Genomic DNA, 17,490 nt, shown 5'->3' with positions numbered 1-17,490 from the left:
CGACATTGCATGGCTTCCCCTCTGAAGGCCGTCCGTAGTTGCAGCAGAGAAGACAAAAAGATCAGGAAAACACAGCGAGCGACCGGTGTGCTCTGCCCCGTTCACAAAATCGAATCATATCTACTCGTTCTGTTTTTGTTATCAAAATAGAACGATCGCGAACACAAAAATGATAGAAGTGTGCAACATTGCTCACGCTGACAGCCTGCCTCACTGTAGGGGAGTCAATACAGTCAAAGCCATCATACAGAATGGTTCACACAAGTAGTCTACACAGAGCCTATAAACCGACATAGGAAGCATCCATTCTAACTCACAAAAGGGCGGTTCAAAACGTTTAAAAACATCGTCTGAATTAAAAAACGCAAGAATCTTACCATTTGGAGGTCGGTCACAATAAAACCAACTGCGGGTCTTTCAGATTGGGGCATGAAGCGTATGTTTTTTTCGATTTGTGAAAGCGGATCTGCACAATCCCAGCAGTAGTAGGCCAAGAAAGACCCACAGCTCTCATTCTCTCCCCTTCACCTCCTGTACTATCTCATCAGCGTCGGCCTTAACAAAACAGACTCACCAATGGACAAAATAGAATTAAAGCCTTCCATTTTGTGTATCAAAAGTCAGTGTAGCCTATACCACCTTGGTACCTAGCAATTACAATTTCATATTTACTACATGATTGTTTTGCGGGCTGTCGAATTGTGCCTCTGGTTATGTTAAAACAAACCCTGTTCGACTAACTGGCTGTGTTGGCGAGCAGAGCTGAGCAACCAATGGGCACAGCCACCCAACCCCCCCGTCCGCGTAGCCGCGGATCCGATCACAGCTCACAGCACATCGGGCCGGGTACTCTCTCACCCTATCAGTCCTCAGTCACTAGAGCACACTACTCTACAGTCACGCTGACAAATCCAGGTGCACCATCTCAAATAAAAGCGGGGGCTATGATGTAGGCTACTATATCCCCTCATGTGTTTTAGCCAACATACATGAAACCCTCGGCTAGATAATATAAGATGATTTATTATGGGTTTATGTGAGGGGAGGGTATGCCACACTGATAAACCATTGCGCTATTGGTTTCCTTATCCCAACAAAGGCGTAACTTGTTTCCTCCATTTTGGATAGCAGAAAGATAGAGACGAATCTGTGGCCACAACGAATACGGATCAATAGTTCGAATGTGCTCGACGGGAAAACGGCGCACGCGGATGAGGCCTGGTCAACGTTTTAAAATAGACTATGCGCCATATTGCCTGACAGCAGAGAAAACATGTCGGCGGCAATAAACATGTCAATGGTGGGGGCAAAGCCCCAAATTAAGTCGAACCCCTTGACATCATGCTGTCAATAAGGTGCAATGTAATAGAATATTGTTATTTAGGCTAAATGTCTATCAGTTTTCCCCACGTATCCTGCAATAAATTCGCATTGAAATAACAGCAGCATATAAGGAGAATGCGCCTTGCATAGTGCCACACAAAAGGCTCGCCATACTTGCAGTGGTGGCCTACCGCAACTGTAATAAACTCGCTTTGCACAATGCACACAACTGCTACATCGAAATGACAGTTGTCAAATAGGCTACAGACATTATTTTATAGCCAATTCTAATTAATCATATTACCTGATAGGCAAGCTGCTCTTCATTGATGACCAATCTGCCGATTTGTAACCTTGCGAGGCCGTCACTCAGGAGACCGTAGAGCGAAGAAAAGGCACATGCAATGTCAGGGGCCCAGACAATAAGAACATTTGATTGGATTTTTTCCCCCAAAGTGGCCCAATGTTTTTATGTTGAAATTATATGAAATGTCTTGTTCTTTTTTTCCTCATTCAATATTGGTTTCTCAGTTCTATGAGATTCACAATACAGGCCATATGTAATTCTAGGCCCATGTAATACACTATACCCATGTTTATGTACATATGTCTTCTAAGAAACATTATAGGATGTGAATGTCAGGATTAAAACAGAATTCCTTATATTTATCTTGAAGGGTAGTTGGACATGCAATCAGTGTTTTATAAAGGTGGGGTCCACTGGCCCATAGTGGGACCTGGATCCCATGATATGATAAGATGTACATAGGTCTTTGTCTGTAATTTACAAACACAATTGTCTATACTATTGTCAATACACTATACACCATTAAAATATCAGTCAAGACAATATGATCATTTTGGAATGACCATTTCATTATTATTATTTTTTTTGGGGGGGGTCATACATACATTACAATATCGTTACACATACTCCACCACATAGCATTTTCTCTCAAAAATTATAGCTCCTACTCAACAGCATAACAACATTTCATTCTGGGTTTGCTTTTATCAAGTGATAGTTACCGTGTAAGAACAAAGAATAATACATTAATTTGAGAAGACAAAACTATTGATATTCACAAAGTGGTAGAAATAACATGTCGTCAAAGAAGTATGATGAGAGGTTTTCAGATGCACAGTTCAAGCGAAATGACAGAAACGGTGTTATAACAATGTTATATATCGCATTGAATCCAGCCCCATGTCTCATAATGCTGCATATAAACACAAATGAAATACATGTCATACCAGACAACACAGCCACATGCACTCTGGGAGAAGCTTAAGATTCACGTTTTGCTAGTTTGTTTTGTGTTGTTTTCTACTCCGATGCATTTTCAATGTGGAAAACATCAGAAGGACAAGAAGACTACTAATAATAAAGCACATTATACCAGAGCGTAACGTAAAAAGATGAATAAAACAAATCAGATATTTAAACATTTGAACAAAACAACAACCCTTCTCCAGACAGCTAGCAATCTGAACAGATTATGACAATAGTAGGATATTTCTCTCATTCCTGTTTAGTTAAAGTATATTGATTGTATTTATTATATGTCTCATCATGCAATCTCTGTAAAATAAGATAACAAACTTATTGAGAAAAAAAAAGAGAGTGATTTCAGTCTTTGGATAGGGACAGATTAAATGGTGAAGATGTCAGCAGAGTACATGGAAGAGAGGAGGAGCCATTCGTAGGTAGCCAGTGCCAGACCTATCCAAAAGTCAACCCATATTTTGGCTACACGAGTCCCTTCTGGTCATCAACATCCTTTAGGACAAGCACTCAAATATGAGCTCTAGGCAATAGATAAGAGACGCAGGCATAACTACTCGTTAGTTTCCTCCACTTTGCCAGTAGGCTCACGCAAGCCTCGTTTCTGCATCAGGGTGTAAGGGAAAGGTGCCACTTCGCAGCTGGCATAGTCCAGTTTCTTGGCTCCGCCGCCGCAGTTACTGAAGTCTAGTTTCTTGGTACCATCACAGCTCCCATACTCCAGTTTCTTCAGCCGAGCCAGAGTCTTGATGCTACCAGGAGGCCTGCCAGGGCTAACCTTGTAGCCCGCCGCTTTGGTCGTACCCAGAGGCCTGCCGGGACTGGTCTTGAACCCCGCAGCTTTCGTGGTCCCCAACGGACGTCCGGTGCTTGTCCGGTAACCGGCTGACTTAGTGGTCCCCGAGGGTCTCCCTCTACGGCCGGACTTGACGACACTTCCTTTCTTTTTCTTGGAGCTCTCTGGCCCAGTTGGAGCCTCACCGGGCCCTCGGATCCTCACTGTCTGAGCGTGGAACTCATTCTGGGTCTCTTGTTGCATTTGACACGGCATGGGTTTGTGCATGCCCTGTGGAAGAGGGGGTAGGTTAGGGCGAGGCAGCTGTAGAGTAGGGGGTGGGGGCGAAGGGTAGAATTTGTTGGATTGCGAGCTGCATAAGTCAAAGTGGCTGGTTGGGTGTTGACATTCCTCTGCAAGGCCACTCATGCAATAGTCATTGCTGCTGCTAGTGACTTGGTGCATCATTTTCTGTTGAGGGGGTACACATGAAAGGTAAACAGGTTCAGCATTGGTATGTGTGACACAGAATTACGTGCATGCACATAAACACACACATAATCGCACACACACACACACACACACACATACATAAACAAAATAACAACCTAATTTGGTGATGCACATCACAACACTAAGTGATAAATGTTATAAAGTATCTATTCTATTTGCTAACATCTAGTGCAATTCGAACAGGCTATTGTGTTGCAAAACCATATCCGGTGCTAATGCAATATGCAACATACAGTAAGTAGTGTCTCGCTATTATGCGTTTACAAACCCCAAAATACAACAGCTGTATAATGAGGCAATGGGCGCTACTACAATGCAATACACGAATAAGACTGCTGCATTTGCAAGTACATTTTGAGAACATAAAAACGAGAAAATCACAAACCTAATTTGTAGGCGGATCATAGAATGCAATGGGTTAAATATGAAACGGATAGATTTTCCATTCTTGACCGCCACAACATCATGATACAAACGGATGCATTCTACGACCTATAGTCCATGGATATTGACTTGATCCTGGTTTACATTATGCGTCGGGTATTTCATCTTTATTTAATCTTCCAGGACAGAGGTTTAAATGAGAAAGGTAGCCATTTTCGTCCGATTTTATTTTTTTTATAAAAAAGAAGGGAATCAAAGCGCATGCGCGCGGGACTTCAAGGAAACGAAGCCCTATAAAGGCATTCACAATAATAATAATAATACACAAAACATGTAATCCTGCCATAATGTGATCAAAAATATGGAATATTATGCATTTCGTTCGTAATCCTGGTTTTGAAATCGTGGACATTGTGTCCAGGAAATGAACGCAGATGTTTAAGAAACGGTCGTCACTAGTTACCACAGCTACAGTCATAAACCCCGCCTATTTCTACAATTTATCTTCTTAAAATGTTAACCACATTGCTTAACATTAACTTTATGCCTAACCCCAACCTTATATTAAGACCAAAAAGCAAATTTGTGTTTTCATGAATTTTTACGATATAGGCCATTTTGACTTTGTGGTGGTGGTAACTAGTGGAAACCTTTAGAAACAGAGGTTTATGAATACTGTACTTTCAGTAGGTGATAGCATAACAATGATTAATTTAAATACAGGATTAAAAACTTGCTTAATCTACTAAACCGTGTAATCTAACTAGAATTGACCTGACGTTAGTGGGAAAGCAATCTAATTTACAGAACTCAGATCAGTTTTTCCTGTAAAGTATCATACATTTGGACTGATCATAATTTTAGGTAGGCTAATTAACGTGTGAAGTTTATTATGTGAGCTTACTCAGAAACACTTTAATAAGCTAGTATAGACCTACTATTTATTGATTTTATCTCAGACTTTTACAGCCTACTGGACTCATAGAGTGCTACTCTCTCAAGATATCTTGTTGGCGTGGGTGACTCTTTGAATTTACAATTGCTAGCCCCAAGTCATTATATTTTTTTCTTGTGCTTTATTCTATTTGTCTCATGACTCCTGCGTGCTTTGTTGACTATGAACTTGCTTGTTTACCCAACCGTGGAACAGACTATGTTTGTGTGCATGTAATGTGCATGTACACCCTGGCCCATCTACTGTTGCTAGCCCCAATTCTGACTTGTGCACTGATATCTACTTCACTGATTTCTGCTCTAGTAAAAGCCTGGGGTTTCTACACGTTAACACTAGACGTTTATTACCTCAAATTGATCAATTGATAGTGTGGGTTCACAGCTCCAATCCAGATGTGTTGGCCATTACTGCCGGGGCGGCAGGTAGCCTAGTGGTTAGAGCATCGGGCCAGTAACCGAAAGGTTGGCAGATTGAATACCCGAGCTGTTCTGCCCCTGAACAAGGCAGCGAACCCACTGTTCCTAGGCCGTCATTGTAAAAAATTATTTGTTCTTAACTGACTTGCCTAGTTAAATAAAGGTTAAATAAAAAATCTAATTACTGAGACGTGGTGAAGGAAGAGTGTTTTGAACACTGATGTTAACCTTTCTGGTTATAACCTTTTTCGGCAAGATAGATCGGCCAAAGCTGGTGGAGTGGCAATCTTTACCAAGGATCACCTTCAGTGCTCAGTTGTCTCCGCCAAGTCTGTCCCCAAACAATTTGATTTGCTGGTTTAAAGCATTAAACTTTCAAATAGCTCTTTGTTGACTGTTTCTGTGTGTTACCACCATCAGCACCACCATCATACCCTACCTACCTGAAGCTCTCTCCATGCCCCTTACACTAAGTCTGAATTTGTCCTGCTAGGTGACCTAAACTGGGACATGCTTAAACCACCTGACCAAGTCCTAAAGCATTGGGACTCCCTAAATCTTTCTCAGATTATTACCAATCCCACAAGGTATGACTCCAAACACCCAGAAAATGCTACTCTTCTTGATGTTATCCACACAAATAATCCTGAGAGGTATCAGTCTGGTGTTTTCTGTAATGACCTTAGTGATCACTGCTTTACAGCGTGTGTTCGTAATGGCTGCTCAGTGAAATGACCTGTGCGGATTTGTCATAGACGCTTGCTAAAAAACTTTAATGAGTAAGCCTTCCTTCATGAACTGGCCTCTGTAAATTGGTTTAGAATCAGCTTGATCTCCTCTGTCGAAAACACCTGGACCTTCTTTTTTTTTTTAAATATTTTCAGTGGTAATGTTAAGAAACATAAAGAAAATGAGAATTAAAAACAGGTTCAGCCCCTGGTTCGACCGTGATCTGGCAGAGTTACACCACCTCAAGTATTGCATTTGGCGAAAGGCTCGACACATCCATACTCAGGCTGACTGGCTCTCGTTCAGGCAAATGAAAAATAAGTGCACTCAGGCTATCCAGAAGGCCAAAGTTAGTTCATTTAAAGTTTAACCCCAAGAAATTCTGGAAAATGGTTAAAGACCCGGAGAAAAAAAACTCCTCCGCACAGCTGCCCATGTCCCTTAATGTTGATGATGTGGTTGTTACTGACAAGGAGCACATGGCGGAGCTCTTTAATCACTACTTCATTAAGTCCGGATTCCTATTTGACTCCGCCATGCCTTCTTGCCCGTCCAACATTTCCTCATCTCCCATCCCTTCTAATGCGACTAGACCCGATGCTCCTCCCTCTATTTCCCCTGCCCTGCTACAAAGTTTCTCCCTGCAAGTGGTCACTGAGTCCGAGGTGCTAAAGGAGGTCCTTAAACTTGACCCCAAAAAACCATCTGGGTCAGACCCTTGGTTTAGACCCTTTCTTCTTTAAGGTTGCAGCCCCTATCATGGCCAAGCCCATCTCTGACCTTTTTAGCCTGTCTCTCCTCTCTGGGGAAGTTCCCATTGGTTGGAAGGCAGCCACGGTGGGACCTTTCTTTAAAAGGGGAGATCAAGCTGATCCTAACTGTTCTAGGCCTATTTCTATTTTGCCCTGTTTATCAAAAGTGTTGGGAAAACGTGTCAATAATCAACTGATTGGATTTCTTGATGTCTATAGTATTCTCTCTGGTATACAATCTGGTTTCCGCTCAGGTTATGGATGTGTCACTGCAACCTTAAAGGTCCTAAATGATGTCACCATTGCCATTGATTCTAAGCAATGTTATGCTGCTATTTTTAATAACTTGGCCAAAGCTTTTGATACGGTAGACCATTCCATTCTTGTGGGAGTATTGGTGTCTCTGAGGGGTCTTTGGCCTGGTTTGCTAACTACCTCTCTCAAAGACTGCAGTGTATAAAGTCAGAACATCTGCTATCTCAGCGACTGCCTGTCACCAAGGGAGAACCCCAAGGCTCGATCCTAGGCCCCATGCTCAACAATATAGCTCAGGCAGTAGGAAGCTCTCTCATCCATTTATATGCAGATGATACAGTCTTATACTCAGCTGGCCCCTCCCTGGATTTTGTGTTAAATGCTCTACAACAAAGCTTTCTTAGTGTCCAACAAGCTTTCTCTGCCCTTATAACCTTGTTCTGAACACCTCCAAAAGAAAGGTCATGTGGTTTGGTAAGAAGAATGCCCCTCTCTCCACCGGTGTGATTACTACCTCTGAGGGTTTAGAGCTTGAGGTAGTCACCTCATACAAGTACTTGGGAGTATGGCTAGACAGTACACTGTCCTTCTCTCAGCACATATCAAAGCTGCAGGCTAAAGTTAAATCTAGACTTGGTTTCCTCTATCGAAATCGCTCCTCTTTCACCCCAGCTTGTTGTTGCGCTGCCATGTTGTGTTGCTGCCATGTTGTTGACATGTTGCTACCATGTTGTTGTCATGTTTTGTTGCCATGCTGTTGTTGTTGTCTTAGTTCTCTCTTTATGCAGTGTAGTGGTGTCTCTGTCGTGATGTGTGTTTTGTCCTATATTTAATTTTTTAATCCCAGCCCCAGTAGAAGGCATTTTGTTGCCTTTTGGTAGGACGTCATTGTAAATAAGAATTTGTTCTTAACTGACTTGCCTAGTTAAATAAAGGTGAAATAAAATACAAATATTCAAGAAGTCAAGATGGTGCTGATAGACATGGCTGCCTTGTTTCAGGCTCCTAAGCAACTTTGAAGTATTTTATATTTTGTACGTTATTTCTCACGTTATTAGCCCAGAATGTTCTTTGCATTATTACATACAGCCGGAAATAACTTTTGGATATCTGGACTTCGACATTGCTCTTCTAAATATTTATACATTTTTTAATTCCATTATTTTACTTTTAAATGTGTATGTTAGATATTACTGCACTGTTGGAGCTAGGAACACAAGCATTTCGCAATAATGTCGCTAAACATGTGTATGCGACCACTCTGGCTTTACGAGGCTACAATTCAACTAGCCTCACTCTGGCTTTGCAAATCAACACCAAACAAGCAAACAAATCCAGCGATTTTTATAATACATCATATTTAATATGAACATGACAACAGAAAGACTGGCTTTATAATAATAATTTGTACTGTTAAGATCAAAGGTGGCAAGCAATAACATACAGTGCATTCGGAAAGTATTCAGACCCCTTGATTTTTCCACATTTTGTTACGTTACAGATTTATTCTGAAATTGATTTTTTTAAATTCTTCCCCTCTTCAATCTATACACAACACCCTATAATGACATCACAACACCCCATAATGACATCATAATACCCCATAATGACATAGCAAAAACAGGTTTTTAGAAAGTTTTGCAAATGTTTTAAAGATAAAAAACAGAAATATCACATTTACATAAGTATTCAGACCATTTGCTCAGTACTTTGTTGAAGCAACTTTGACAGCGATTACAGCCTCAAGTCTTCTTGGGTATGATGCTACAAGCTTGGCACACCTGTATTTGGGGAGTTTCTCCCATTCTTCTTCGCAGATCCTCTCAAGCTCTGTCAGGTTGCATGGGGAGTGTTGCTGCACAGCTATTTTCAGGTCTCTCCAGAGATGTTCGATCGGGTTCAAGTTCGGCCTCTGGCTGGGCCACTCAAGGACATTCAAAGACTTGTCCCAAAGCCACTCCTGCGTTGTCTTGGCTATGTGCTTAGGGTCATTGTCCTGTTGGAAGGTGAACCTCGCCCCAGTCTGAGGTCCTGAGCGCTCTGGATCAGGTGTCATCAAGGATCTCTCTGTACTTTGCTCCGTTCATCTTTCCCTTGACCCTGACTGGTCTCCCAGTCCCTGCCGCTGAAAAACATCCCCACAGCATGATGCTGCCACCACCATGGTTCACAGTAGGGATGGTGCCAGGTTTCCTCCAGACGTGACACTTGAGTCCAAAGAGATCATTCTTGGTTTCATCAGACCAGAGAATCTTGTTTCTCATGGTAGTTGCCTCCAAGAGGGCTGTCATGTGCCTTTTACTGAGGAGTGGCTTCTGTCTGGCCACTCTACCATAAAGGCCTGATTGGTGGAGTGCTGCAGAGATGGTTTTCCTTCTGGGAGGTTCTCCCATGCTTCTACACCTGCATTGCTTGCTGTTTGGGGGTTTAGGCTGGGTTTCTGTACAACACTTTGTACATTAGCTGATGTAAGAAGGGCTCTATAAATACATTTGATTGATTGATCTCCACAAAGGAACTCTGGAGCTCTATCAGAGTGACCATTGGGTTCTTGGTCACCTCCCTGACCAAGGCTCTTTTCCCCCGATTGCTCAGTTTGGCTGGGCGGCCAGCTCTAGGAAGAGTCTTGGCGGTTCCAAACTTCTTCCATTTAAGAATGATGGAGGCCACTGTGTTCTTGGGGACCTTCAATGCTGCAGACATTTTTTGGTACCCTTCCCCAGATCTGTGCCTCGACGCAATTCTGTCTCGGAGCTGTAGACAATTCCTTCTACCTCATGGCTTGGTTTTTGCTCTGACATGCACTGTCAACTGTGGGACCTTATATAGACAGGTGTGTGCCTTTCCAAATCATAACCAATCAATTGAATTTACCACAGGTGGACTCCAATCAAGTTGTAGAAACATCTCAAGGACGATCAATGGAAACAGGATGCACCTGATCTCAATTTAGTCTCATAACAAAGGGTCTGAATACTTATGTAAATAAGGTATGTTTTGTATTTTTAATACATTTGCAAAAATATCTAAAAACCTGTTTCCGCTTTGTCATTATGGGATATTGTGTGTAGATTGATGAGGAACATGTTTTATTTAATCTATTTTAGAATAAGACTGTAATGTAACAAAATTTGGAAAAAGTCGAGGGGTCTGAATACTTTCCGAATGCACTGTACATAAGCATTTCCCATTAACATTGTTCCACTACCCATTCATTCCCTATTGAGTCCATAGAACTTAGTTCCAGTTGAGTATGCATAAATGTAAAAAAAAAAAAAAAAAAAAATCCAAAATTTATTCTATTCCCTCAGCCTGGTCTCAGACATTTACATTTTGGTCATTTAGCAGACCCTCTAATCCAGAGCGATTTACAGGTGCAATTAGGGTTACGTGCATTGCTTAAGGGCACATTGACAGATTGATCACCTATTCGGCTCGGGGATTCGAACCAGCGACCTTTCCGTTATTGGCCCAATGCTCTTATCCGCTAGTGTCACGACCTCCGCCGAAGTTGTTCACTCTCCTTGTTCGGGCGGTGTTCGGCGGTCGACGTCACCGACCTTCTAGCCATCGCTGATCCATTTTTCATTTTCCATTTTCCATTGGTTTTGTCTTGTCTTCCATCACACCTGGTTCCAATCCCATCAATTACATGTTGTGTATTTAACCCTCTGTTTCCCCTCTTGTCCTTGTCGGTGATTGTTTATTGTAGTGTATGTGTACGTCTGTACTGGTGTGTATTTAACCCTCTGTTTCCCCTCATGTCCTTGTCGGTGATTGTTTATTGTAGTGTATGTGTACGTCTGTACTGGTGTGTATTTAACCCTCTGTTTCCCCTCTTGTCCTTGTCGGTGATTGTTTATTGTAGTGTATGTGTACGTCTGTACTGGTGTGTATTTAACCCTCTGTTTCCCCTCTTGTCCTTGTCGGTGATTGTTTATTGTAAGTGTATGTGTACGTCTGTACTGGTGTGTATTTAACCCTCTGTTTCCCCTCTTGTCCTTGTCGGTGATTGTTTATTGTAAGTGTATGTGTACGTCTGTACTGGTGTGTATTTAACCCTCTGTTTCCCCTCTTGTCCTTGTCGGTGATTGTTTATTGTAGTGTGTGTGTACGTCTGTACTGGTGTGTATTTAACCCTCTGTTTCCCCTCTTGTCCTTGTCTGTGATTGTTTATTGTAGTGTGTGTGTACGTCTGTACTGGTGTGTATTTAACCCTCTGTTTCCCCTCTTGTCCTTGTCGGTGATTGTTTATTGTAAGTGTATGTGTACGTCTGTACTGGTGTGTATTTAACCCTCTGTTTCCCCTCTTGTCCTTGTCTGTGATTGTTTATTGTAGTGTGTGTGTACGTCTGTACTGGTGTGTATTTAACCCTCTGTTTCCCCTCTTGTCCTTGTCGGTGATTGTTTATTGTAGTGTGTGTGTACGTCTGTACTGGTGTGTATTTAACCCTCTGTTTCCCCTCTTGTCCTTGTCTGTGATTGTTTATTGTAGTGTGTGTGTACGTCTGTACTGGTGTGTATTTAACCCTCTGTTTCCCCTCTTGTCCTTGTCGGTGATTGTTTATTGTAGTGTGTGTGTACGTCTGTACTGGTGTGCGTCGGGTTATGTTACCCATTGATTTGTATTATTATGTTTTCCGGTGGGTTTTTGTAATAAACTGCGCCGTTGGAAACACAGTTATGTCTCTCCTGCGTCTTACTTCTCAGCCACCAGTTAAACACCCTTACAGGTAGGCTACCTGCCCTACATAGGGCCCTGGTCAAAAGTAGTGCACTACATAGGGAATAGGGTGCCATTTGGGATGCAAGCCATGCCAATTCTTAGGTCTCCCTACTGATCTTGGTCAGTTTCTGGATCTTAGTCTCGGTAGACATGTACACATACTTGTCCCTGATGCTGACTGTCATTCCACCCAGGATGGAGGGGTCAGACTGGGCAGAAAGAGAACAGAAAAGACATTCAGACTTGTAGCAGCATGTACAAACCAGCTCATAATCACTATTCATCTCTTTATTTCGCAGACTTTATGGTGAGGATTTTAGTCAGGGGTAATGGAAACGTAAGCCTAAAATGTCAACGTTTCTGATTCTGTAGGTGGACACTGATTCCATTATTCTTTCATCCACTGTGGCTTATTATGTCTATTCAGTATTAGCTATTCAGTAGCCTCCTCTGTGAGTTCCTAGTTCCTACCTTAGTCTCCAGCTTGAGCATCTCTCCTTTGGCCAGGAAACCATTCAGAGCAACTCTCAGGTCTATGAGGTTGGCAGCATCCAGAGGCTGTGAAAGATACACAGGATTAGGAACATGTCAAATAAATGAAAACAATTCATCTGCAAATTATTAAGTTCTGTAAATGTAAACAACATGTCAATTACATTTTAGTGTGGATTAATGTACATCTTGAGTTGGCTGATCTGGGATTAGATTAAATATGTGTAATGATGGTGTGTGTGTGTGTGTGTGTGTGTCAGTTCCTACCTGTGTGGTGGTGACAGTACAGAGGACCTCTCCACGGTGAGCACTCATCATCTTGCTGAAGGCTGAGATGATGTCAGAGATCAGCGTCAGACTGTCGTTATCAGCCATAACATCTGAGGAATGGAAGTAAAGATATTCAATTCAATTCAATACAAATGTAGTTATCTCCTGCGATGGGACATTTTATGTTTGTGCTTATCTAATAACCTATTTCTGTGTTCATGCAAGTGACTGATTGAACGAATCCTCACTATCAGTATCTGCAATTGGGCAGTACGCCCAGAACGAAAGGATATCTCAGTTTCAAGGTCTCAGCTTGGAGAGAAGAAGCCTAGTGAGGTATTGGTCTGTCACATGCATGAACCAAATGTTAGTGATGAATTAATTCTGAATGATGAATAAGCTAAATCATGCAAATATAACTTGTCTGTATATAAGAGAACTAACGGGACTAACCCGGTGGAGCTCCTGATCGACATGTGTACATGGTGCATTGAGTTGGTTGGAACCTCTCCAGCTTGCTGTTAATAAACAATGATTCATTTAAAATTGACTTTGAGTGTCCCTGTGTAGAATTTCCACGACACTACTTAGGGCAATTACTGTTAGGGCTACATCAGGGCCTCAGACACAGGCACATAAACACCACACAAGACAACTATTACACATTACGCGGTTATTACACACAACTTTTGTAACACCATCTTTCTTTCACCTGTCTGTCGAGACAGGTGACATAAGGCTGGCTACCCACTGAGGAGGTTGATGATGATGATGGTCATGACATCAGTGAAGGTGTGCTCTTTGATACCGCGTTTAACATGGGGATTCACCATGATGCCAGATAGCTTGGGGTCCTTGACTAGGGCCCGGAGGAACAGAAATAATGCCTGTTTAGTATAGCTATGGGGCAGTAGCTGGATACCAGTCTGAAACCGGGTCGTCTGAAAGAGAAAGGCATCCAGGTTCATGGGACAGATGACAGTCAGGGGTTCCCGTGTGTGTGTGTGTTGGAAATGAATGGGACTGACTTACAGACACTGTGACCAGCTCTTTCTCCACTTGCTACGGTCTGCCCTGCTGGCTGGCTGCTGAGAAGAGAGCATAGCGCCACTCATCTCCATACACCTGGATGGGAGGCCAAATAAAGAGGGATAAACAGGTTGCAGAGAGGGTAAATCATTGTACCCATTAGAAGTTTCAGGATTATATTGAGATATTTTGCTTATTTTTGACTGTGACGGCTACATCTTTAGACTAGACGCCTGTGTTTCATAACATTGTTCTCAAGTCGTCAGTCGTCATTGCATAATTGTTGTGGAATGTTGAGCCCTTCCAATAGCTTGTATGTTCTGCTTTGCTTACCGTGACCAGAACTTGTCTGGTCAGTGAAGTGCTGAACTGACGGCCCTGGGAGAAGAGAGAGAGCATTGCTTGGATAAAACTGCCGTTGATTTAGCTACCGGTGACAGCGAGTGAGAAACTAGGCGTAGAAACCAAGTAACTGTAGAAGTGTTGGTTGTTACCAGTGTGGGCGAGTAGTGAACTACAAATATTTCAACTAGTAATATCATTACATTTTGCAGTAGCTTGGTGGTAGTTGAACCAAATTCAAATCTTGGTAGTGTTTTCAGTAGTTAATTACTTTTTTTTTGCAATGTAGCAGTGTAGCTAACTACTGGAACTACACACTACTTTTTTTGCTAAAATCAAATCAAATATGGGTGAAGTAGGCAAGAATTCTCACCCCCCTTCGCGTGAACTCGCACACACTCAATACTTAATTGCTGCAACTTGCTTGCTAGTTGGGATTTCTGCTCTTCACTCCATTGTCAGTTTAACCTACAACTGACTGATCTTAGAAGCAGAAAGATTTTTTTAATTTGTTTCCTTCAAGGCAGCTGTCAACGATCACGTTAGGCTGCGTTTCATTTCAGCAAGGCCAATTTCTTGAGAGCCGAAATTCCCCCCCCCTTCTAATGTCCTTAAATTTTGTCACGAGTCATACTTTCTTTGGCACACATCAGAGTCAAATACTTTCTATAGAACAAACTTCACGTCAGGATAAGCAAATGAAATGAATAAATGTGTGTTATATTAAAACATAGAGGAGGGAGTAAAATGTAGGCAAGCAATACACATTTCAGAACAACTACTAGTCGAATAAGACATGGGAGAGATGACGAATTTTGGCAGAGATTTATTTATAGACTAATACACTTGAAACAAATAGCCAAACCAAAAACTGCAGACATTACTAGCACCTCCCCCGCGATCAAACCGCCATAAAAAAAAAATATGAAACGCAGCCTAACGTGATCATTGACAGCTGCCTTGACGGACACAAATAAACAATGCTTTCTGCTTCTAAGATCAATGAAATGTAGAGGGGAGAATTCTGTCAGGGGGGGATTTTCGGCACAACACCGGCATCTGTAAGAAATTGTATTAGATATTGGTAACTTGTTTTAACAACTTCTCAACATTACCTATAAGTTGACACAACATACACACCCCCTCTTTCTCTTGGACATATGCTGGACACATAGGACATATACACGGCACCCACAATTCCCCTCCCCCATGACAATCACACAGACACACCCAACCCATGGTTGGACCTCAGGACAAAGAACTCTCAGGAACCAATGGAACGTGGACACCAGGCCTGATCAGGACTACCCAAGACCCAGATCGACCAATCGGAAGGCCGGACTCGCAGATCTACCTACTTTGCTTGTTGTCTATATAGTACTGTACATTTCTGGAAACTGGCCTCTTTCCCGGACGATTCACTAGGAGTCAGACTGAAAGAGCCTTGCTGCAAGATTTTACTAAGATATCTTTACATGTGATTAAACGGCCTTATTATAAAATTATCCACCTCGTCCTATTGTCTCCTCTTGTTCTCCTGTCAACAGTAAACGTTTTACTAACACATCAGACATAGTTGTCATTTTTAATAGGCTACAATACACATTGTGTAAACATCCGACTCCTGAGCGATATGTTCTTGCAATTTGTAGTTAATTACATTTTAGATTTGATCATTTTTCACGAAGTTAGTTTGGATGTAGTGAACTGCTGTTTCAAAGTAACTTTAGTTCTGTTTCTTCAGTGTAGCTGAACTTCTTCCAGTGTGAAGTAATTGGTAGCTTGGTAAACTAGATTTTAATACTGGTAGGAAGTCATACAAACACTGAGGAAGACAAGACAAAACCTTTGTGTATTGTGCTGTAGGATAGTAACTTAAAGTAACTTATTGCAGTAAACTATATTTTCTTAAGGGTAACTTAACTTCTTCCAGTTTGAAGTAATTGATGGGTTAGTAAACTATATTTTCAGAGTAACTTCCCTAACACTGGTTGTTACATTGCATCAAGTTTCATCATTCATTCAATTAATGTTGGTACTGCTACATTGTATCAGACACGTCTGTCAAAACTAATGACTGGTCAAAACACAAGTAATCGTGGACGCGAACTGCACTCAGTGCCTATGTACCTAGGGTTTAGGTGAAGAGGTTCAGCTAACTATGTTATTTTACAACAGAAAATAAACGTTAAATACTTAATGTCTTACCTGATGTCATCCATGCCTCGAAGATGCTGCCATTTTCTCATGGTTAGTGGTATATGGAATCCTTGGGACGTCCATACCATAAACCTTAACCCATACACTTACCTTAAACCTTACCTTAACCATTTTAAATGTCAACTTCAATAAGGTAACGTCAGGGTTGGGATGTCCCAAGGAACCAATATTGCACAAACCATGATCTCCTACTGCTGTCTGGGATGAAACTCAATGCGCATGCGTGTGTCTTAAACCTGAGGCGCTGCCTCAAATTCTGTATAGTTGTTCTTGAATCCAGCCAGTCCATTGTATTTATTCACTGTGAATGCACATTAGTCCTAAGCATTTGATTAGCAGTATATCTATTTACATTATTTTCCACAATATTCATGGGATTTATTTTGATAGGTTTATTATTTTGATACCGAGAGCACTATGTAGTTCCCATTCGCAACCACACGGTGGCAGAAAAACCCAGATTAAGGGGGCCAGTAAAGTCGGTCGGCCAATGAAGTAAACGCAGCAAAACCAGGGTGGTTCGTTTATCTGACTCGGGTTACCCCGGTGGGAGAAATTTTAATCGGGTGAAAAGTGATTGCATTGTTTTAGAACTGTGCTGCCTCCCGAACGTGAGCCAGGTAGGTGCCCAGCTCTGGCCGACGGAGAAGTCGGATCAAAACAAAAGTGACGTAATTAACTACTCTCCCGAGTGGCGCAGCGGTCTAAGGCACTGCATCTCAGTGGTTCGATCCCGGGGTGTGTCACAACCGGTCGTGAGCGGGAATCCAATAGGGCGGCGCACTATTTGCCCAGCGTTGTTCGGGTTAGGGGAGGGTTTGGCGGTGTAGGCCGTCATTGTAAAATAAGACTTAACTGACTTGCCTAGTTAAATAAATGTGATGAGTAGGATTCCGTGTTTCCACATGCAAAGGTGATTGGTTTTGATTAAAAAAGCTTTATCTGACGTCCCAATCCTAGTTTGAAAATTCAAACATGTATTTATGGAAAATAAATGTATGTTTCTGGACGATTCTGGCAACAT

The 17,490-nt window shown here is 42.0% G+C and overlaps 3 protein-coding genes across 5 annotated transcripts in view; all 3 read right to left on the bottom strand.

Annotated features, from left to right (window-relative positions):
* Positions 1–1,700, bottom strand: part of LOC139581727 (histone-lysine N-methyltransferase, H3 lysine-36 specific-like) — a 38,772-nt gene extending 37,072 nt beyond the window's left edge. Inside the window, exon 1 of one of the 2 annotated variants that reach the window (XM_071411797.1) lies at positions 1,628–1,700. The gene's annotated coding sequence lies outside the window, so the exon portion shown is untranslated. Of the gene's footprint in view, positions 1–377; positions 852–1,627 lie in introns of those variants that run through there. The other variant, XM_071411796.1, reaches the window with a different exon arrangement.
* A 478-nt stretch (positions 1,701–2,178) lies between these two features.
* On the bottom strand, positions 2,179–4,542 carry LOC139581728 (UPF0461 protein C5orf24 homolog). Its single transcript, XM_071411799.1, has 2 exons — positions 4,282–4,542; positions 2,179–3,854 (listed from the first exon to the last, which is right to left on the bottom strand). Exon 2 carries the CDS (start codon positions 3,849–3,851, stop codon positions 3,162–3,164), a length of 690 nt encoding a protein of 229 aa, XP_071267900.1. The 5' UTR covers positions 3,852–3,854; positions 4,282–4,542; the 3' UTR covers positions 2,179–3,161.
* Positions 4,543–8,735: 4,193 nt separating this feature from the next.
* On the bottom strand, positions 8,736–16,647 carry LOC139581726 (ATP synthase subunit O, mitochondrial-like). 2 transcript variants are annotated; one of them, XM_071411794.1, is made up of 6 exons: positions 16,455–16,647; positions 14,238–14,282; positions 13,329–14,000; positions 12,873–12,985; positions 12,585–12,671; positions 8,736–12,322 (listed from the first exon to the last, which is right to left on the bottom strand). In XM_071411794.1, the coding sequence occupies exons 3-6, from the start codon at positions 13,357–13,359 to the stop codon at positions 12,212–12,214; spliced, it is 342 nt and encodes a 113-aa protein (XP_071267895.1). In that variant the 5' UTR covers positions 13,360–14,000; positions 14,238–14,282; positions 16,455–16,647; the 3' UTR covers positions 8,736–12,211. The 2 variants fall into 2 exon arrangements, with proteins under 2 accessions (XP_071267895.1, XP_071267896.1); XM_071411795.1 differs by having other exon boundaries at positions 13,908–14,000.
* Positions 16,648–17,490: the final 843 nt, after the last annotated feature.

Source organism: Salvelinus alpinus, chromosome 7 (genome assembly GCF_045679555.1).
Source record: "Salvelinus alpinus chromosome 7, SLU_Salpinus.1, whole genome shotgun sequence".
In the NCBI taxonomy this organism is placed as follows: domain Eukaryota; kingdom Metazoa; phylum Chordata; class Actinopteri; order Salmoniformes; family Salmonidae; genus Salvelinus; species Salvelinus alpinus.
This window is presented reverse-complemented; position numbering and strand designations above follow the sequence as displayed.

What these genes read in the sequence shown, in the direction of transcription:
- LOC139581728 (XM_071411799.1), bottom strand. Translation starts at nt 3,851, where the DNA reads ATGATGCACCAAGTCACTAGCAGCAGCAATGACTATTGCATGAGTGGC.
- LOC139581726 (XM_071411794.1), bottom strand. Translation starts at nt 13,359, where the DNA reads ATGTACACATGTCGATCAGGAGCTCCACCGG. An exon ending in GTACTGTCACCACCACACAG is followed by an intron (nt 12,672 to 12,872) that starts GTAGGAACTGAC and finishes TATCTTTCACAG; the next exon opens with CCTCTGGATGCTGCCAACCT. An exon ending in TGCTCAAGCTGGAGACTAAG is followed by an intron (nt 12,323 to 12,584) that starts GTAGGAACTAGG and finishes CTTTCTGCCCAG; the next exon opens with TCTGACCCCTCCATCCTGGG.